At 41.0% G+C, this 22,858-nt stretch overlaps 2 protein-coding genes across 3 annotated transcripts; both read left to right on the forward strand.

Moving 5' to 3' along the window:
* LOC308088069 (uncharacterized protein) lies at positions 1 to 17,435 on the forward strand. 2 transcript variants are annotated; one of them, XM_080432419.1, is made up of 12 exons: positions 1 to 117; positions 1,481 to 1,736; positions 3,239 to 3,332; positions 4,460 to 4,504; positions 5,132 to 5,297; positions 5,721 to 5,967; positions 7,041 to 7,254; positions 13,054 to 13,196; positions 14,074 to 14,121; positions 14,725 to 14,850; positions 15,344 to 15,511; positions 16,793 to 17,435. In XM_080432419.1, the coding sequence occupies exons 1-12, from the start codon at positions 35 to 37 to the stop codon at positions 16,835 to 16,837; spliced, it is 1,635 nt and encodes a 544-aa protein (XP_080288545.1). In that variant the 5' UTR covers positions 1 to 34; the 3' UTR covers positions 16,838 to 17,435. The 2 variants fall into 2 exon arrangements, with proteins under 2 accessions (XP_080288545.1, XP_080288546.1); XM_080432420.1 differs by having other exon boundaries at positions 4,466 to 4,504.
* A 1,377-nt stretch (positions 17,436 to 18,812) lies between these two features.
* izumo1 (izumo sperm-oocyte fusion 1) lies at positions 18,813 to 19,796 on the forward strand (the record flags this gene model as incomplete). The annotated part of the gene is made up of 1 exon (XM_080433444.1): positions 18,813 to 19,796. One exon carries the CDS (start codon positions 18,813 to 18,815, stop codon positions 19,794 to 19,796), a length of 984 nt encoding a protein of 327 aa, XP_080289570.1.
* Between the last annotated feature and the right edge of the window lie 3,062 nt (positions 19,797 to 22,858).

The following is a 22,858-nucleotide window of genomic DNA, read 5'->3' on the forward strand; positions in this document are numbered from 1 at the left end:
CAGTATCGAGCGCGGGAGCCAAGCCGTCCTAATCATGCCGAGTTGTGTCGCTATCAGATGTTCCAGCAGATCATCAGACAAGAGGGTCTCAACAAACAACAAGGTCTCTTTATACAGGTAATGTTATAGAGACCCGTTTGGAACCTCTACTCTCCACCATAGCTCCCAGATGAGGTCCCGCTGTATGGGCTCCCGGCAGAGGTAGAGTGTGTCCAAACGCAGTGAAGATCACCCTTTTGGCAACATCTTATCCGAAAAGTAAAGGTAGTCCCAGACACCTACAGATGTTTGACATTTCGCCGGAAAGTTACATTTTACAGACGGGGTTGAAAAAAACATGTTTACCCATTCAACCCGGAAGGACCCCCGGCGGCAGGTGCCAGTACTGCTCCCGATTCGGGTTCAAAACAATGGGGAAAGATTGACGGAGGCTGACTAAATAAGCCATTTAAACGTTTTTTTCAACCCCGTCGGTTACATTTTACTTTCCGGCGAGATGTCAAACATCTTTAGGTGTCTGGGACTACCTTTACTTTTTGGATACGATGTTGCGAAAAGGGCGATCTTCACTGCATTTGGACAAGCTCTACCTCTGCCGGGACCAGAGACAGAGGGACCTCATACAGGCTCTGTTGTGTTGTTATATTGGCATGTTATTACAACTTGGAAGTGGTGGAAAAAGTACTCGCATTCTTTTACTTGAGTACACGTATCAACACTGCAATGTAGAAATACTCTGTTACAAGTATAGTAACTACTCCGGAATTAAAAATTTACTTAAAGTATTTGTATCAAAATGTACTTAAAGGACCAAAAGTAAAAGTACTCATTATGCAGAGTGAATGTCCCATTTCACAAGTTTTCAAATCTATAAAATTATTTTGAAAATAGCAGATCTACAAGCTCTACAAGATGCAAGATGAGATTGTAGATTGGCTATTTTGAAATTTCAAATCACTCACAAACTTCAATGTATTCATTTCAATTCATTTTTTATATATTTTTTATATTATACTGTTAAGACTGATGATGAGTTAGGCCTGTCACAATTATAACATAAACGTCTAATCGCAATTATTTGAGATAATCGGAAGCTTGTAGATCTGCTATTTCTGCAATTTTTTACAAGTATACAATTATTAAATATAATGTAAAAATATAATATCAATAATTTCTTTGTATTCTTAATTATTTGTCATATCTGCCCTAAAAGGCAAACAGAAATAAAATGTGTATTCCTTTGTTCCAATGTTCAATGCCAAACGCTCAATTAAATTGTTAATCGCAATCATTTGAACGACAATTAATCGTCAACAAAAATTTGTAACCGTGACAGCCCTAATTGATGATAGGTTCTTGGTTCTTGGTTTAGGTCAGGTAATATGCATTACCTGACCTCGTATTTACCTGCTTACTGTAAATCGCTCTGGATCACAATGCCTACATTGAGAATTGTAACCACTTCATCTAATCTTCACAGGTTCCCATTTCGTGACGAGGAAAGACTGCAACGCTGGGTCACTAATATCCGGCGTAAGGACTGGAGGCCAACGGCCAACTCCAGGCTGTGCGACCAGCACTTCGAAGAAGACTGTTTCAACCACAACTACGGCAAGAAGCGGCTCCTTCCAAAAGCCGTCCCCACTATTTTCAACTACTACCAGAGCCATGGTCTCAACGTGCCTAATCTACCCAAGAAGGAGGACAAGACTAGAACGACACCCCGGGCATGCACGGTAGGTATTATTATTATAGTCCTGTCACGATTATTTGCATAATTAATTAAGAGGGGTTAATCGCAATTACTTTGCATAATCGTCATTTCCATTCATCGGTATGAATTCATCTTTTGGAGAGAAAACAATTGCGGTAATAGTCGATCTACTGAAACGAATGTCTTCAGTTGGGCAATGTTACATTAACATGAGATAAAAGAGGTCCAAGATTTTAGATATCGTCTCTGTCGGGTGGAAACATCATATGTCTAAAACTGTTACTTTTCACGAGTCAAAATCAAAAATGGCAAAAGTAGCAGATCTACAAGCTCAAAACGCGTCGCTTCGCACCGCGTTTCGCACCGCGTTTCGAGCTTGAAGATCTGCTACTATTGATGCTGTGTGTGTGTGTATATGTATGTATGTATATGTGTGTATATATATATATATATATATATATATATATAATATATATGTGTGTGTATATGAGATACACAATTAATGTTAGCGTTATATATCTATGTCACAGGGTGAATGGAGAAGCAGGTAGATTGAAGACAGAGCGCTCGTTTTTAGGCACGGGGCTTCGGGGCGAGGCGGGGCTTTTCGAGATAGGGTTTATTAGCGAGGCTCGCGAGGAGGAGGAGGAGATGGAGGACGCGGCGCTGCGAGGCGGGGGTTTATTACGTGAGCCTCGCGAAATAAACCGTCGTCCTTCTCCTCCGAGGAGAAGGACGGTTTATTTCGCGAGGAGGAGCTCCTCCTAGCGAAATAAACCGTCCTCCTTCTCCTCCGAGGAGGAGGAGAAGGAGAACGCGGAGAGGCGGGGCTTTGATGTGCCGACGCGGACCTGTCTTTTGTTGTTCCCCCCCACATAGCAACCAGGAAGCTACGCTAGGGGAACGCTGAACACGCGTTCACACGCACACGCTTGTCCACGACGGAGGCGCGCCGACTTAGTGGAGCTTGAGGCCGAGGAAACGCGCCCTCGCGCCTCCAGGCGCGAGTGCCCGCGCTGACCGGCCGATGCTCTACTAGTCGACTCAGCGCCGTTTGAGTTGTAAACCGATAGGGACAGAATAGTTCTTTTCATGGATCACTGTGTGTGTGTGTGTGTGTGTGTGTCAGGGAGAAAGTAAAACAAAAGCCAGAACACAATAAAAGTATCTTAACAGTCCTGCTTTCAATAAACCAAAAAAAGCATGAGCGCGTGCGCGTGTGTGTGCGCTTGTGTGTGTGTGTGTGTGTGTGACTGTGTGTGTGGTCGCAGCCATATATGTTTGTGCACAAGCCTGGCTTGTGGCTCCCTCTAGTGTTGCTTCTACAGAATTGCTGGGTGGGTGGTAAAAACGAACACGCCTTCTTCAATCTACCTGGTTCTCCATTCACCCTGTAACATATATATATACATATGTGTGTATATGAGATACACAATTAATGTTAGCGTTATATATATATATATATATGTGTGTATATGAGATACACAATTAATGTTAGCGTTAATTGTCTTTTCTGCATAACAGACAACAGCACCCAGGATTATTTGGGTGAAGCCTTCTGTCCCTAGAAGAATAAACCCTCCAGCATCTCCAGATGCCTGTCTGGACCACAACTATAGTGAGTATAAACAACTAAGACGTTGCCTTGAAGAAAATGTATTGTTTACTGCATAATACACATACATATCGTTGCTGTTGGGCAGAAACCTCTTATCTCCATATTCTAACTGTAACCTACAGCCTACATGATCATACTACAGCTTCACACAGAAGTATCAAAAGTAGCAGATCTGCTATTTATTTTTTTATTTGTTAGTTATTATTTAGTCACAAGCTCTTATGTGACGCTGTAGTATGATCAAGCAGGGCATTAATTTACGAAAAAACTCAAAATGAAAATTTGAATATGGAGATAAGAGGTTTCTGCCTGACAGCAACGATGTGCAACAATCAAAGGAACCAATTAGAAAGCAATGCTTTAACTAACTAACATTGACAGTTGATTGGGGCCCATGACCCACCTTTCTCCCACCCATTTTGCCAGCCTAGGCTGGCTCAGGGTGGAAGACAGGGTTAAACAACAAAAAATGGGACTGGCCTTCAAAATTGTAAATGCAAATTTGCCCGATATGCCCCCTATTCCCGCATATCTGAATAAATACCTCCAAAAGGTTAGCGACACCCACAGTCACAATACCAGAGGGAGCGTTAACAACAATTTGGTACCACCCACCCATAAAACAAACATGGGCAAATTCTCCTTCTACAGCACTGCCACCCAGGATTGGAATAGTCTAACCCCATCCCTCAAAAAATGCAGTTCGCTGGGCTCATTTAAAAGAGCCTTAAAAAAATCACCTTTCAGGAGGCCAAAGGAGGAGGTAGTACCATTTTCCCGTTAGACAGCAGACCCCCCCCCCCCCCCCTGTTCTTGTACATATTTTTTTTCCCCTCTTTTTTTTGTTGTTGTTGTTGTACATAGTGTTATTTTTTTGCTGTTTATTTTGTAATGATATTTGAACTGTGGTGCCACTATATATGCCTATGAATTGAATACCAAGGCCCTCATTGGAAACAAGTCCGCAAGGACTTTTATGAACGGACCTGTTAGACAAAGTATTTTAAATGTAACTGTGCTGTTTTACATTTTTTGCCTAATAAAATATTCAATCAATTCAATCAAAAAACAGTAACCAAAGTCCACTAACAGTGTTTAATATGTAATAAAGAACTTCTCCTCTTCAGCCACAGAGACCTCTGGACGAAATCTGAACAAAGGAAGAACAAAGGGTATGTGATTAATATGTTGTATTATTATGTATATATACTGTGCGTGCGCACGCGCGTATAGAGTACACACACACTCACAAACATAAATATATATCTGCTGTCGGGCAGAAACCAGCTCTTTCCAATATATTAACTTTTCAGGAAATGTTTTTAGAACAACACAACACTGCCTCATCAAAGTCGGTATGGTGACTTTATACATTGTCAGATACTTGAATGAGTCCTTATATTATCATCACTTTATACCCAAATACAGCTCAAGTGGAGTTGGGAGGTTTTTGACCATGAATGTGGAGACTTCACGTCATTCTAATCAATGATGGAAAAACCACCCCACAAGTTGGAGTTAGGTGGTTTGACCGACAGTTTGAGGATCCAATGGAGTTAGGAGGTTTAGTCAGAAGCGCTTTTTAAATACTTTTCATTTGTTTAATATTTGTAAAACCCACACACAGATGTAAAGGGTGTTCAATTGCACTGATTTCTTAAAAAATGGAGATGGCTGGTTTCTGCCCGACAGCGACTGTAAACATTAAACCACATAAATGTATTTATTGTTTTGTTATCATTTTCACAAACTCGTTGCGCTTGACGTTTTACGCTGTCATGTTTTTTTATATTTTGAAGAGGAGATGAAGATGAAGCTGACTCAGCTCCAACAGACACAGATACGACTGAAGCTCCACGCCAACATCCTGGGCGAATACGTCCGTAACAGAGTCATCCCCCTGGAGCTGCGCGTCCAGATGGCGCCGACCATCGGCTCGTACAACAAAGACTTCAACAAGAAATGGTGCGACTACTGATGGGACGATACGAAAACTTACATGTCACGATTATTGTGGCAAACAGTAATTGCGATTAACGATATTATCGCGATAACCAAAATATGTTTAAAACTCAAAATACCACTTTTGTTAATGGAACGTTCACCATTAAATAGCAGATCTACAAGCTCTGCAATGCGTTGTGAGCATGTAGATTGGCTATTTTTGGCAAATTTGTGTAGAGTGAAATAAGAGCATACCAAATGCACTCTTGAAAGGTCCGTTTTGATGAAGCATAGAGGTTGTTACTAAATTTGCAGCTCAACAAAAGCTAATTCATCCTAGAGTATGACAGGACAATTTCACGATAAATGTAAATCTCTGTGATGCGATTAATGCGATTTTTGTTTTATCATGATAAAAGATAACTATTACCGTTCTATCTCTAGGTGCGACACACTAGATAAGTGCTCGCTGGACCTGATGCACCTGATCGTCGAGGATCTGTCGTGCCAAAAAGAGGACGTCAGAAGAGACATCGTGAACCAGGAAGCTCTGATGATGCGAAAGCTCGGAGACGATTTCACCATGATCAACAGGTACATCAAAACGAGCCTGAAGAGCTTTGAAGAAAGGTTGCACGCGGAGAGGGTCCAGGAGTACGACAGGGACAGACTGGACCACCAGTTGAACCAGGTTAGTAGCAGTGGTGGAAAAATAACTTGCATGTTTTACTTAAGTAAAAGTATCAATACTAAAATGTAGAAACACTCTGTTACAAGTAAAAGTCCATAATTCAAAATAAATAAAAGTAAAGGTGCAAAAGTATTTGCATCAAAATGTACTTAAAGTACCAAAAGTACTACTCATTATGCAGACTGTCCCGTTTCACACGTTTTCAAATGTATAAAATGTATAAAAGATCTTTTGAAAATATCAGTTCTACAAGCTCACAACCCGTCGCATCGCTACGGGTTGTGAGCTTGTAGATCGGCTATTTTCAAGCGGGTAATGTATGTTTTTAAATAATAAAAATCTACAAAGTAACTAGTAACTAAACCAAATAATATTAGTGGAGTAAAAGTACAATATTTGCCTCTGAGATGTAGTAGGGTAAAAGTACAGTACTTGAGTAAATGTACTTAGTGACTTTACACCATTGAAGCTGCAAATATCCATTGTCTTCGTAGCCATTATTCTATCGATTTATTTCTTTGATTAATCAAATAACCAAAGAGAACTTTTAAAAATGAAAATTTGCTTTATTTTTTAAGTGATTAATATGATGTGTAATACTAAGTTGTGCAGCAGTGTCACAAAAATAGCCGATCCACAAGCTCACAACGTGTCGCAATGCGTTGTGTTGTGAGTTTGTAGATTATTTTTTTATAATCGATTAAAGGTAGGGTACCCATTGTTGCTATAGACTCTAGAGTGTATCCAGTCAAGATACAAAACTCAGACAGGATACAGATTAAACAAGGGAAATTGGAAGTGATGAGCAGACAAAATTGGAAACTGGAACACTTAAAAAAAATAAGCTGATAAATTGGTACTCTTTTGATTGGCTGAACATGTCTAACCCACCTGAATTTTCAGTTTATCAAAGAGCTGGAGAGACGGGGAGACTCATGTTACTGAACAAAAGCTGAATATGCAATGATTACTATCACGTTATAGTGCTCAAACCTTTTTTAACAAAAAACATTTTGTTTTAACCCAAAAATATCTACCTTTTAAATGGATTAACTGTTGCACCCCAAACCCAGGTGTACAAATGGACGTTTGGTGAGCCTTCAGAAGAACAGAACCCAGCTCAACAACAAAGCCACGCTGCATCAGAGGCAGCAGTTACTATTGAACCCCTCAGTGAGTCAGCAGTTACCGGTGAACCCCTCAGTGAGTCAGCAGTTACCGGTGAACCCCTCAGTGAGTCAACAGTTACCAGTGAACCCATCAACCAGCCTCAACAAGGCCTCAACCGTGAGTAGAGCTGTATAAGCAACTATCCATTATTTTCTTAGCAATTGTTAATGAATTGAAAAATCAAGAAGCTCGTTTTTTTTTGCCAAAGACCTGAAGCCGATACTACAAATGCCTTCTAAATCAGTAGTTCTCACACTTTCAAGATTAAATTTTTTTCTTCTTAAAAAATATCAGAAGCTTGCGGCGCGAAGTGACGCACTGTGAGCTTGTACATCTGCAATTCTTTTAATAGCCAACGCAAAAATCTGAAATGACACAGACGCTTTCCCGGTTTTAATATACCTTTGTTTAGAAAGTATAATATAGATATAGTTTCCGATCGTTAATATAGAAATCTTATATGTTTAGCTGTCCAGATGTTGGCAGCTGAAGAGACATCATTTAGTTAGTCTCCTTAAATACTTTCTTCAGCTCAACTTCCATCAAAGTGTATTCCTTCCCTCCCATTCCCATGTTTCCAGTCATTTACACACACACACACACACACACACACACACACACACACACACACACACACACACACACACACACACACACACACACACACACACACACACACACACACACACACACACACAGAGGAGGAGGAGGCTGCACGCTAGAGCGCTCCCAATTGTTTGTTCGAAAAGTTTGGTAAAAGTCAAAACTTTGATTTAAATTTTTGATTTAACTCATTTACAATACTATAACATCAGTGCCGTGAGGCACTCGGTTTATGGACGCCGCCAGATCGTTAAGAAGTGGTGTTAAGAACGTGGATACAACAACCGCAGGCATGTCCAATAAAGACAATAAAGACAATGTTGCACAAGAGCTCAGAAAGCTTTCTCAAAAAATTGATGAGATGAATGTGAACATCAGAAAAGAGCTTAACAGCAAAGTGGATCAGCTGGAGTCAACTATCCAGAAAAACCAGGCCCAGGTTCTGGCCGAGCTAGCCAAACAAGGCAAAGAGATACGCACGCATATGGATCTGGAGATCGGGCGTTTGGAGGCAAGAATTGACACCCTGGAAAGAAATATAGAAGGGCCCGCCATCGCATCAAAGCCACGGTTTGATCCAGACGTATCGCTTGTCATCTCGGGTCTCCCAGAGGACGAGAATGAAGATCTCCAGCTGAAGGTGCTACGGCTCGTAAAGGGCCTCGACAGCGAGGCCGTACCTGTTGCGGTGGAGAGAATGCGGGGCCGTGGGAGAGGACCGGGGCTGGTGAAAGCCGAGTTCAGCTCCGTGGACGAGAAGGTCGCTATACTACGAAAAAAGCAGCAACTACGGGAGCAGGAGGAATTCGCTAAGGTGTATATACGATCGGCAAAATCTCATACTGACAGGTTGATGGAAATCAACTTCAAGACGCTTCTCCAGGAGCTCCCGGGAGGGACAGATTACTTTGTGTCTGGAAATGGACGTCTACGGAGAAGAGAGAAACGGCCGCGGGGTTCGGGGTTTGTTGAGACGGGTCAGCCTAGTCCGGAACGTACATGATGATCTATCCATCCCTTACCGGACACATTAACACTGGTTCACTGGAACATTAACGCCTGGACTGATCTGAACAGTAGGTTACGATCCACTGTATTAACATCTTTATCACCCGATTTAATTTCTTTAAATGAAACCCATTTATCTGGAGAGCAAACTATTTGTTTAGATGGGTATGTTTGGTATGGACATAATAGAAAGACACACGTCAAAGCACCAAGAGGATCAGGAGGTGTGGGGATATTGGTCAAATCATATCTTTTTAGTATATTTGAAATTGAAATTGTTGATAAAACAGTGGATGGGATTATAGGGATCCGCTTTACGCACAGACCCTCAGATTATAGTTTCGTTGTGTTTTCTTGTTATTTACCACCAGAAATGTCTCATTGGGGAAGAGACGCGTCATACTTTTTTGCTCATTTATTAAGCCAGATGTATTTATTTTCACACCTTGATGCTATGTATGTCTGTGGAGATGTCAATAGCCGAATCGGTGGACAACCAGACTATTTAAATGAAGTGGATAACATCCCCTTGCGTCACTCTATTGACGACTGTGTGAACCGACACGGCGAAGCCTTTTTAGAATTTCTACTTGACTCTAAAATGTGCGTACTAAACGGCCGTATAAACCCCCTTGAAGATAATTTCACGTCCATTTCAACGAAAGGAAGGGCTGTAGTTGATTATATAGCTGTACCATTTGACTGTCTGGGGACTTGCTTAGATTTTAAGGTGCTGTCCTCAACTACACTTATCTCAGACTGCCAATGTTTTGATTTAATTGGTGATCGGTGTCGTGCTCCAGACCACTCACTATTATTTTTAAAATTTTTCATACGGCCACAAGTTGGTAGTATTGATGAAATTAACCATGTTCCAAATAAAGAAGTGAGTAATACATTTAAACGTAAAATGTGCAGATGTGTACCAAATTCATTTTGTTCATCAAAAATGGAAAAATGTCTAAAAGAACAGGTCAATAAGATGCGGACAATGCAAAAAACACAGCATGAACTTGATAACTGGTATAGTGGAATCTGTGAACTTTTGTATGGGGAGTTGGGGAATAGCCAAAGGCAGGAGGGCAGGTCTAACTTTCAAAATAAAATTCATAGGCCAAATAAACCGTTTTGGAATGAAGAGTTAAATGGTTTGTGGAAGGCAATGCGTAAAGCAGAACATATTTACTTGAAATATAAAGGAGATAAGATTGATAAGATTCAGAGAGAACATTATAGAGTTAATTTCAAGTTAAGTCAAAATATGTTTGATAAAAGGGTACGTTATTTTAAAAGGCAGTATAATAAAGGATATATTTTACATTTGGAAGAAACACACGCAGCCAATCCACAACGTTTCTGGGATCAGATAAATAAACTTGGTCCAAAAAGGCAGAAGAAAATACCATTAGAGGTGTATGGTGATGAAGGTCAATTAGTAACTGACATTCCAATGGTTTTAAATGAATGGGAAAGGTGCTTTAGGGATTTGTTTTCAGGGAACCAAGAGGGAGACTATTTTGATGCAGCATTTGCTGATAACATTTGTTTACTTAAATCCCAGCTAGAAAATCAATCACCTCACCCCACTCTTAATCATGGAAATGTTCTAAACAATGTTATTAATACTGAGGAGGTGAAAATAGCTATTGCTGCTCTGAAGGTGGGCAAAGCCTCAGGTTTTGACGAAATAACAAATGAAATACTCAAAAGTACCTGGTTCACAGAGGCACTCTATGTTTTATTTGATTTTTGTTTTGAAACTGGGACTATTCCTTCAGTTTGGTATAAATCTATTGTAAGTCCAATACCAAAATCCGCTAAAAATGACCCTAGAATACCCCTAAACTATCGAGGCATTAGTCTTTTGAGCACAGTATATAAAGTGTATACTTCGATTCTTAATTCCAGGCTTATGAACTACCTAGAAGAAAATAACCTTTTAGTAGAAGAACAGAATGGTTTTAGAAAGACTAGAGCCTGTATCGACCATGTATTTTCCATTACAACAGTAGTTAACAATAGAATCATGCAAAACAAGTCATCCTTTGCCTGTTATATCGACTTCCAAAAGGCTTTTGACTTTGTCAACCGAGATCTACTAGCTTATCGTCTTCTGGAAGAGGGTATACACGGAAAGTTTTACTGGGCCATACAATCTTTGTATAAAGCCCCCCAGGCATGTGTTAGAGTAAATGATTACTGTTCAGGGTGGTTCCCAACGCCATCTGGTGTCAAGCAAGGGGATTGTCTCTCCCCTACACTTTTTGCTATATTCATCAACAATCTGGCCAAGGAAGTCAAACAACTAGGATTGGGTTTACAGTATGATGGCAGTACCAAACTAGATATTTTGATGTATGCTGATGACATAATTATGGTAGCAGAAAATGAAAATGATTTACAGAAAATGTTGATGTGTACAGATAATTGGTGTAAAAAGTGGAAACTGACAGTTAATCATAGTAAGACCCAGATCATGCATTTTAGACAAGCTAGAGTAAAGAGGAGTGATTTCCAGTTTTATTTAGGGGAACAAAAACTACAGTATGTTGAGAATTACAAATACTTAGGTCTTAACTTGGATGAACATTTACATTTTGAATATGGTACATCAGTCTTGGCCGGATCTGCAAGCAGAGCTTTGGGTGGTATTATAGCAAAAACTAAACAGCTGGGTGATCTGGGATATGCTGCCTACTCCAAATTATTTCACACTTGTGTCTGCCCTGTCATGGACTATATGGCTGGGATATGGGGGTTAAACACAAATATGAAAGGACAAATGGTCCAGAATAGGGCTATACGGTATTTTCTTGGAGTACATAAATTTGCACCTGTATTGGCAATAACAGGAGACATGGGATGGGAGGCATGTGAAATCAGATGGAATGGCAGCATGGTAGCTTTATGGAATAGACTAATCAAAATGCCAGAGAATAGAGTTGCCAAGAAAATCTTTAATTGGGATGTCTCGATAAAAGGTGCATGGGCAAGTACAGTAGAGGATATACTTCTGAGGGCTGGGTTGCTTAACCATTTTCAAAATAACAGCATTGCAAACATCTCTGTGGTGAAGGAGAAACTTTATGGTTTGTATCAGAGCAAATGGTCACAGGATATATTGTATAAACCAAAACTTAGAACATTTGTTATGTTAAAAAGCTGTTATGTTAAAGAAAAATATGTTAGTGCTCCATTGTCCAAAAGACAAAGATCTCTTTGTGCCCAACTCCGTTCTGGGATCCTGCCCCTGCACCTTGAGACTGGTAGGTATAGAGGAGTAGTGGAAGAGGAGAGGGTTTGTGTTTATTGTGATATTGCGGATATTGAGAGTGAGTTCCATTTTGTTTTTTATTGCCCTTTGTATCATGACCTGCGTCAAAAATTATTTAAGAGGTGTAGAAACCCGGATTTAATTTGGTTGGATGACGCACAGAGACTTATATGGATTTTTGAGCACAGGATATTTGCACTTGCGGAGTATCTGGAAGGGGCCTGGGACAGACGGGCAAAAAGAACATACCTGTGAAGTGTAATTTATTTTATTTTATTTTTGTTTTGTTTTGGGTGTTTGCCAAACGTTTTCCTTTGTGCAGTGTTCTATGAAGAGAACTTGATATTGTTTATTTATGTTTTGGTGTCTAATAATCCCGTAAGGGATGGGTCTTTTTGACAAGACACGAAAATAAAAATTCATTCATTCATTCATTCATTCATTCATTCATTCATTCATTCACACACACACACACACACACACACACACACACTCGCCCCCAGTGGTTCTTTTATTAATTTTACTGAGGTTAAGGTTAGAAATAAGGTCAGGTTCAGCCATAGTTTTATTGAGGTTACGTTTAGGAATAAGGTTAGGTTTAGGAATAGTTTTACTGAAGTTACGTTTATGAATAAGGCTAGGTTCAGGCATAGTTTAACTGAGGTTAGGTTTAGGAATAAGGTTAGGTTTAGGCATAGTTCTACTGAGGTTACGTTTAGGAATAAGGCTAGGTTCAGGCATAGTTTAACTGAAGTTACGTTTAGGAATAAGGCTAGGTTCAGGCATAGTTTAACTGAGGTTAGGTTTAGGAATAAGGTTAGGTTTAGGCATAGTTTTACTGAGGTTACGTTTAGGAATACCTGGTGGCAACTGTTCCGAGGTCGCTGGATTTGACCCAGGGCGAGCGTGTTTTGGGGCGAGCACTCTTGTATTCGGGAGTAATAAGTAAAGTTATAATATTACTTTTGAAAAGAGTAACGATTAACGAGTAATGTATTCTTTTTTCCCCCTCTTTTCTTTAACTTTTCTAGTAACAAGTCGAACACTGGTTCTTAGTTACTTTCCGCCACCAGATACAGGAGGGTCTGGGAAAATATCATCATCATCACACATCCAGAAACACACCGCCGTGCTGCCAGCAGCCAAAGACACTGTGATCAGCCTGTCTGTCAAGGTAATAATCACCCCCAAATACCCCACATGGGGGGGATTGAAAGAAGATTGATGGAACTCTCTTAACCCTTCTAAATCGGCCAATCTGATCATACTACAGCGTAGCACAAAAGCATCAAAAGTAGGAGATCTACAAGCTCGAAACGACGCGCGTTTTGAGCTTGTTCATCTGCTGCTTTTACAATTTTTTTTATTTGAATCCTGAAAAGTAACAGTTTTGGACATGTGAGGATTCCACCCGACAGAGATGATCTATCAGCCTATGCATGATTGATATAGAAGTGTAGAACCTTGAAACCACATGAAACTTTCCACATTTAATCGTAATTCTATACTGAGGGGGGCGCCAAAGACCACAGGGTGTGAGGCCTGGTCTGTTTGGAGGTAATCTCTCAAGACAGATTCAGAGCTCTGCGACAAATTCAAAGAATTTGTCTCTTTTTTGGCAGATGGGTTCCCAGGTTGGTTTGGAGGTAGTCCCAACATTTAAACATGTTTCACAAAATCATAACTTGCTTTCATCCACTTTGAACCTGGCGTCCTTATTTTGGTCATTATATATATTGACAATGACAATATTATTGTCAAAAAATTATCTGAAATATTCAAATGCTTCAAAAAGTAAAAAAAATTATAAAGCAAATAGCCAATTTACAAGCTCACAACGCGTTGCAAAGTAATGCGTTGTGAGCTTGTACAATTTCTCGTATGCGAGCAATTCGTCATAGGAGAAGTATACTGTATAGTGTGGGGGTTGTCAGCGTTTGTCAGATGTAGGAAGGAGAGGAGGGGCAGACATACATGCTGATAAATTATTTTTATTTATTTAATAATGTTTTACAGTGTTAAATATAATGGACATTTCTAAATCATTATAGGAGATGAGGCGAAATCAAATGCTGGCACAGGAGAAAAGGAGAAGAGCGGTGAGTCTGAAAGTTTGTTTCGATTGCGTTGTGAGTGACCACCCAGACTTTGTTTTCACATCTGTGTCATATTTCAAGGGTTCCCAAACTTTTCAGGCCGTGACCCCCCAAAATAATCATATTTGAACTGGGGACGCCCTCCCCCCCACCCTCACAAGCACTTGGAATTCTAGGAGTTGAGGCATTACATTTAGTTCCACTCCTTTCCACAGATAAATATTGTAAAATTAGCCGAACGGCTATTTTCACAATTTTCCCTGTTTCCTGTAATATTTGACAATTCGGCCAATGTTTGACATTTCTTTATAGTATATTTTGTTGGTTACTTTTGACGTAGTAATGGTCTTATTATTAGTTTATTTTTCTTAAATTTTAGAGGTATTATTAAAAAGGTCTTAAAAGTCCTTAAATTGAAATTTAAGAAATGTGCAGATACCCTGTATACACTTATACTTTATGTTGGTTTGTTTACTGTTGAGTGAGAAAACAATGTTGCACATTAAGCTAATCATCTGGGGACCCCCCACAATAATTTGGGGACCCCAAACAGTCCCCCGACCCCACTTTGAGAACCACGGTATTTGACCCCTTATGCTGTTCCAGATTGTAGCTGAGAGAAGACGGAAGTTGGAATCTCTTACAGAGCATAAGAATGGTGTCTATTTCGTGCTGAAATACCCGGATGGGAGTACGAAAAAGAGGAAATTTCTTCGCTCACAACCATTCCAGGTATGTTGTGCAGTTTGTTATTGTTGTTTGTGGTAAAAAAAAAAACGCTGGCAGCAGCAGGATAAAGCGGATGCATAGTACCTGTGAATGTGTTAAAGGATGTGTAACGCTGGCTTCTTTCAAAATTGCCCTGAAAAAACATCTATCAGGAGACCACAAGGGGAGGGAAATGTAATTTCCCCATCTCTTTTTTACATATAGTGTTTGTATTTGTTGATGACATGTATTATTGTGTTAATTATTATATGCTATGTTGATGAATTCAATACATACACTAGGCCCACAATTGAAACAAGTCCCCAGGGCTTTTTTTATGCTTTCTTTTTAGCTTCTAAGGGACGTTATTTTTTAGAGAAGTTTAGGGATAATGGGTAAGGCACGGCAAAAATAGGGCCATAAATGTCTTACTGTACCACATGCTGTTTACATTTCTGACTTAAGTATTCAATCAATCAATCAAAACATTTACCAAAACTCCTGTCACCCACCCCAGGACCTCGTTGCGTTTGCAGGCTCGGACGACGTGGCCAGTGAGGTGTTTTCCATCCAGTCACTGTCCTCACAAACACCTCTACAGAGCTCCCTCACCGGCAGCATTTCAGATTACATCGACAGACAGACGTGCATTCTGCAGGTGCTCTGGTTTTCAAGCCAAGTTCAGGTGAGCAAGGTTGAGAGAGAGTTCATGATGAGAAGTACGTTCAATGTGTGTGTTTTTAAAGTTGACCCTATAGGGCAGGGGTCTTCAACGTTGTTCAGGCCAAGGACCCCCTAGTTGAGAGAGAGAGATGAAGCAGGGACCCCCTCTATATTTTATACAATTGTGTTTCAGATTCAACTTTTTTTTCTTTTTTACTTGGTCTGATCCCCTAGGGGTCCCGGACCCCCTGTTGAAGACCACTGGTCTAGGCCATAGCGATGGCGGCCATTTTGGGGTGCCACAGATAGAAACCCCATTATTATTTTCCTAAAGAGATTTCCAAAAAAATGTAGGCTATATACATTATTTTAAGCCTGGAATTAAGCCATCCAGGCTCCTGGTGAATCATGACCATTTGAAAACCGCAAAATAAAGTATATAATATAATTCAAGATTTAATAAGACACGTTGTGTGCTTGTAGATTGTCTATTTTGAAATAGCCTGGTTTTAAATGATAAACTTACTTTGGGCTCGCTTTCGTAGACCTGGATGCTCATTTCTCTCGCAAAATCCGGCAACACTGGAAATAGGCCCTTTGAAATGTGCCCTTGATGGTTCATCTGACCCGAAACCTATTTTCTTTGTTACTATTTAGTCACAAGCTCTTGTTTAAACGTTTTGTTAGTTAAATATGTATTAGAAGCCAATTGACAGAATTAACCACTTTACAGAATTGGCACAATCTACAAGCTCACGTTGCTGTTGTGAGCTGTAGGGCATTAGGTAGGGTAAGTGATTTTATTTGGTTAAAATGTGAACTGTTTGTTCAGTAACAGGAGTCTCCATGTCTCTCCAGCTCTTTAATAAACAGAAAATGCATTTTCAGGTTATCCAGTCAGGAGGATACAGATTAAACAAGTGAAATTGGAAGTGATGACACAAAGACACAATTGGAACTGGAACACTACACAAAATTAAGCTGATAAATGGGTACTCTCTCCTGATTGTCTGAAATTCTGTCACCTACAGTACCTGAAAATGTATTTTCTGTTTATCAAAGAGCTGGAGAGACCGGGAGACTCCTGTTACTGAACATACACTCTATAGCAATGATTACTATCAGAATATAGTGCTTTAACCTTTTAACATAAAGCTTTATTTTGTTTTAACCAAAAAATATCACCTTTTTAATTTACAAAAACAAATGAATACATCGGTCAGCATCGGTGTGATGGAAGAACGAGAGTTGTACTGCGGCATGTCTCTTCACAAACTATGTTCCCACTGTCTCTTCATTTCAGGACACTGAAATAGTGGATTCTGTCACCAAGGGGAGGGGACATTGACCACAGTCTCTGTCGACGAGGATTGTTCTGGACACTCACTCCGGACACACCCTGTAGCCCTTTGGACTAAATGAGGACTTTGAGAATAAGAGCTATATGTTCTCCTCTGTGTGACCCCTTGTTCTCACTGATCTGGACCCTGGTGGTAGCTTATTCATGATGTTCTGTTACACATGGTCTCCATTCCCCCTACATGCAAGGTTTCTCCTAGTAGGAAAACATTCCTTTGTGCATTTTGTATGCACTGCACTGTTTAGTTTAATTCCACTGTCACAATTCTAATTTTGCAATGGTGACACATGCAGGTGTTGCACATGTTCTCCTCTCTGGGTGTGGTGTGGTATGACAGCGATTCTCAATCTGTGGAGGGGGGTCCCTAAGGGATTTTGGAAGGGTCCAAACCAACAAACCAATATATGGTATAAGTGTACACAGGGTATCTGCACATTTCTAAAGTGACAATTAGGACTTTTAAGACCTTTTTAAACAAACAAAATATTACCTGAGAAAGCGAAAATTTGAGCATGTAGATCAGCTATTGTATTTTCACAATATTTATCTGTGGAACCGAGTCAAACTAAATGTAATGTCTCACAACTCCTGCAATTCCAAGTTCTAGTCAGGGTGGCGGGGGGTTCCCAGTTCAAATATGATAATTTTGGGTGGGGGGGGGGGGGGGTCGTGGCCTGAAAAAGGTTGAGAACCACTGTGGTATGGTGTGGTGGTTCCTCCTTTAGCTTGTGCAAACTCGGAGGTCTTTTCTCATTACTCTGTGTCACACCTCCTCGTGTCCTCACCTGTCTGTTCTGCAGCCATGATGACCTTGAAAATCGCCATGGTAACCGCCATGGTGAAGGATGTTCTAAGTCATTCATGAATTGCTTTGCGAGTATCTGAGGAGCCAGTTTAGGAGCGAGACGTTTTAGAGCCAACAAAACGTTGTTATGTGCTTATAATTTAGTGAGGTTTGAATAGAAATGCTCGTGTCCTGGCCATCCTTCTGCTGCCAACAGGATGAAATGGTTGTGTTAAAATGCTCTCATTAAAAGGATTGTGACATAAAAGTGTGGATGATGTTTGTATTGACAGGAGGAAAGGAGGCTGATGTATATTCACCCTCCAGTGCAAACATCAGTAGAGCTAGGGTCATTATTTGAGCTGAAAAGCTCAAATAATCATTTAAATGGCAGTTAAAGGATTTAGTCTGGCAGGCACAAATCACCATTGTACATTAGGGCATTGGTTCTCAAAGTCGGGTCGGGGGACCCCCAGGAGTCCTTGGGGTTCCAGGGTGATCCCCAGCAAAAGTAGTTAATGTAGCATCACAGTCACTTTAACCACTTTATCTATTTATATGTTGGCTATTAAAAAACAACAGATCTACAAGCTTGTACATCTGCTATTTTTTAAAAGTTTGGAACATTTTTAAACAAATCTTCTCTTCTGGGGGTCCCTGGCACAAAACCTTTTCAGAAGGGGGGTCTGTGGCCAAATACATATGAATTTTGGGTGTCCTTGACACGAAAAAGTTTGAGACATTGGAGTCCCAAAGATTTAGGAAAAAAAAGTTTCCTATGTACACCGTAGCGGCCGGTCCATATTTGAACCCACCTGGTGGTCCCTGGACCGGACGTTGAGAACCAGTGCTCTATGTAATGACGTCATCACTGTGATGATGATGTCATAACGCCGATGCATGATGTCATCATGGCGTTGGCTATTCAGAAATAGCAGATCTACAAGCTCACAGCGCGCCACTTTGTGCCATGCTGCGATCTTGTATATCTGCTATTTTTAGACTTTTTGAAAGTGTGAGAACTACTGAATTAGAAGGCATTTGTAGAATCGGCCTCGGGTCTTAAGGTGCACAAGAAGACGACAAAAAGACGCTTATTTTGGCGAGCATAACATGCAGACTATGGAGTAACAGTGTCATTAGTGAGCTCAGTGCTTTCTGTCCCCCCAAAAGACATCCATGGTGTACGTTATTCCTTCTGTTCCAAGGCTGAGGAGCCTGTTGGCCCTGCTGTGCTGCCTCCATGTGGCCTCTGCCTGCCTGCAGTGTGACCGCAAGGTCAGGGAAGAGATAGACGAATACATAAATGCAAATACACACCTAACAGTACCTCTGAAAGATATAAAAAAAAAAGCGTATACAACCTACAGAGATTTGGCCCGTGAGAAAAGCGAAGGGGTCATTGATCCAACCAACCTGCACAGAGCCACCTCTAGATTCCGAAATGCACTTAAAGGCCTTGAACCACAGCCTGAAACAGCAAGTAGTTTCCTCTCAGTGATGGCAAGGGAAGGCAAAACAATCCTAGAGGATCAACTGAACATGTTTGTCAGCGATGAAGGAGGAGTATGCCCCAATAAGTGTGGTTTGCTCCATAGAAAATTGAAGAACTGTATGAAGAAGGATGTGAACAGTAAAGACGACACCTGCCCAAACGAGGACAAAGACTGCTCCAAGAAGCTGGACTGTGGGGAGCGGGTTGTGCGGGCGATGGAGGACGATCATGTCGTGCTGGACTGCTTCCTCCCTTGGCACAGCCTGGTGTCGGGGAAGAAAGAGTACCGGTACTCCTGGGCCAACGGAACGCACGCGCCCGCCGACAGCGACTTCACACCCCTGCTGGTGACCGAGGAGTCCGGCTTGGTGCTCAACCAGCTGCAGGCGGACCAGTGGGGGACGTACCGCTGCACGCTGCAGGACCGCCGAGACGGAACGCTCATCTCCCGGATGACCTTCCGCCTCCACGTTGACCCCGTGCCCGCCCAGACGCTCGGGCCTGTCCTCACGCTGCCCACCCTGCCCGCCCCCACGGCTTCTAAACCCATGATGCACACTGTGTGCGTGGTGCTGACCACCCTGTGTCTGACGGCCAGCGTAGCCGTGACCGTCCTCCTGGGGGCGATGATGAGGCGACACGCCAGACGTTTGGCTGGAGGGGACTAACAGGCCTGATTTAGGCTGCATGGGAAATTAGCCTATTTAGACCTGTGTTACACCTATAGGCTATACGTTGTTATGCCTTTCAAGCTGGGAACGCCTCTGTTAGTTGTTGCTGTAATATTACTGTTGTCGGGCAGAAACCTCTTATCTCCACATTTTAACCTTTTTGTGTTTTTTTGTAAATGAATGCCCTACTTGATCACACAAAAGCATCAAAAGTAGATACAAGATCTACTGATCTACTGTAGATCTACTACTTTTGCTATTTTTGAATTTGAATACTGAAAAGTAAGAGACGACAGAGATGATACATAGCAAAACAATTCTCTATTTTTTTCAGAAAACTTTAGAAGGCGTTTTTTGAATCAGCCTCAGGTCTAAATGGGTTAACCGAAAGTGTATCGACACCAATATTTTGAGCCAATAACCGACTTAATCTCTTGCTCATGTGGGTTTTTGTCTGTTTTATTTTCGTTCTTTGGGGGGGATAATTGTCTTTACATTTCGTATGTATCAAAGAATCAACACAAATAATTTGAATAGATTTTCCTTCCTCCTTCTGAAACTGTGAAACGTTGGTTTCCCAAGAAGGTCGTTTTGTGCATCGTGGCTACGAGCTGTGCGACCCCTCTTTTCATTTTTATAATGGTCTGATCAACCACAAGTTTTGTAGGAAAGAGTACAGGTATAGAATAATGAATACAACAGGAGAAATGAATAAGAATGTTTTAATTTATAATTTATTTATAATTTATCTTTTTGGCTTACTTATCTTAGTCTCAGATACAGAGATCCGGTTGTCCAGAGCCAGATCCGACCGCTATGCCCATGTATGGTCATGTGCATGTATGGGACTCGAGGGAGTGCGGTGCCCGTCGTCGAGTGGTTCGGATATTGAGTTGTCCAGAACCAGTGCCGATCCAACCAATATAATTCCAATATATCGCTATATACCGATGACATCAGGGATCTCCATATATGGGCATAAAAGGGACACAGGTAGACAGACAGAAACATACATCTCTAGTATGGGCACAAAGGGGACAACACGCCCATGGCCACACCTCCAGGCACAAATAACGGAGACGGCATTGTGTATAGCGGGTAGTGCGGCCGTAAGGTACCGTTTGGGGACAGCGCCAGCTGCCTTGTGCGTAATTAACGGGTAGCGGGTAGTGCCAAGGGACAGTGCAGGGCGCTAGATAGGGCCCTAGATGTAAAATTTAAATTTAAATTTTGCCTTTTAATAAATTATATTGCTGGCTTATAATACTGTACACGGCCACAAAGAAACAACATACTGATGTGATCAATTCTTGTAAGTGTCACAGCAAAGGGATATTTTCAGTTTGAACTTTACCTGACACCTACATGTGTCCAGTGTGTGCTTGAGCGTAAGTTGTCTATTGACCACACTGTGCAAAACAGACAGCTCTCTCAGGATGCTGCTGAGACAGCAGCACCTGCATGCAGGAAGCCATCATTTTCACAAGACATAAAGACATATCGTCGCTGTCGGGGCAGAAACCTCTTATCTCCGTATTCTAACTATTTGTGTTTTTTCGTAAATGAACGGCCCTACTTGATCATACCACAGCGTCACACAAAACCATCAAAAGAAGCAGATACACAAGCTTGAGACGCAGCATGTTTTGAGCATGTATATCTGCTACTTAAGCTATTTTTTTATTTGAATCTTGAAAAGTAACAGCTTTGGACATATGAGGTTTCCACCCGACAGAGACGATTATATGACATTGACCGGGGTCACACAGGGGTCTATGTTAGGCCCCCTTCCATTAAATATTGTTGCGACGTGTTGTGAGCTTGAGACCAGCTATTTTTTCGCTGAATGTTCTACTCTAAATGGGGATGTTAAGGTTTCATGCAGTTTAACCTCTTATCAGACCTGTTTTCTTAACAAGACACAGAGATCCACTTCAATTATTTACAGCGCGTCAATAATGCATGCAGTGCATCTGTTGGATTTTTTCACATTTCCAGCTAAGCCTTTATCATGGCGTGAAAATACATGATCACTCTTTGTCACGTCTCTTGTAGGCAAAAAGGTCTTCATCAATGTATGTATGAGCACCTTTACCACTACAAAGAGATGTTACATCAATCCTGCATCATATCGTACATGCTGAGAGTCACCTTTGGACATGCACAGTGTTAATTTATGGATTTGTAACTGAAAGTAATCAAATGGACTAAATGGACACTCCCTTTTGGGTCAAATTGGTTACATTTGTACGCTTTCAGAGTTAAAGGTAGGGTAGGCTAAGTGATATCTTTTGGTAAAAAAAAAAAAGAATGTTACAAAGTTAAAGCTCTATATATTCTGATAATCACTGCTATAATGTGTTTGTTCAATAGGGGTCTCCCGCGTCTCTCCAGCTCTTTGATAAACAGAAAATACTGTTTTCAGGTGGGTTGCCAGTGTCAGACAATCAGGAGAGAGTACCGCTTCAGTTTTATAGAGGTCCAGTTTAAATTTTGTTCTATTTGAGTCATCACATCCAAATCCACTTGTTTATCCTGTATGAGTTCTCCTGATTGGATAAAATATGTACCCTGAAAATTTATTTTCTGTTTCCTATAACTGGAAAGATGGGGAGACCCCTGTTACTGAACAAACACTGTCATAGCAACGATTATATGGCACCGTAGAGCTGTTTAACACTTATTTTAACAAAACAATATCACCTACGCTACCTTTAACAACTTATGTCCCATTTATACTTCATCGAACGACAGCGGATGACAGCGAGCAAAAATTACTATTTTAATAATCATAATTCAAGTGTAATTCAAAGTGTTCAAGAGCTTAATGCATGTTTTAGCATAAAAGCTCCATACAGTTTGAGTAATTATAAAGCGACTGATTATGCTCGTAATTATATGATCGCTAGAAACAACCTGTGTGTGATCGTAAGCCTGCAGTGAACTACGTACTAGAGAGGCCATCGTCTCTGAGTTTGGCACCGGCCACATGGTCAACGTGCCAGATGACAGAAGAGACCTGAGCCGTCCCGCGCTGAGTGATGTATTGACAAATGTGT

Source organism: Gymnoscopelus braueri (assembly GCF_963280865.1).
Source record: "Gymnoscopelus braueri genome assembly, chromosome: 7".
Lineage (NCBI taxonomy): Eukaryota > Metazoa > Chordata > Actinopteri > Myctophiformes > Myctophidae > Gymnoscopelus > Gymnoscopelus braueri.

Excerpts from the sequence above, each read along its gene's own strand:
- LOC308088069 (XM_080432419.1), top strand. The coding sequence starts at position 35 with ATGCCGAGTTGTGTCGCTATCAGATGTTCCAGCAGATCATCAGACAAG. Across the intron at positions 3,333-4,459 it reads CTGTCTGGACCACAACTATA|CCACAGAGACCTCTGGACGA; the intron begins GTGAGTATAAAC and ends TCTCCTCTTCAG. Across the intron at positions 5,298-5,720 it reads AAAGACTTCAACAAGAAATG|GTGCGACACACTAGATAAGT; the intron begins GTGCGACTACTG and ends TTCTATCTCTAG.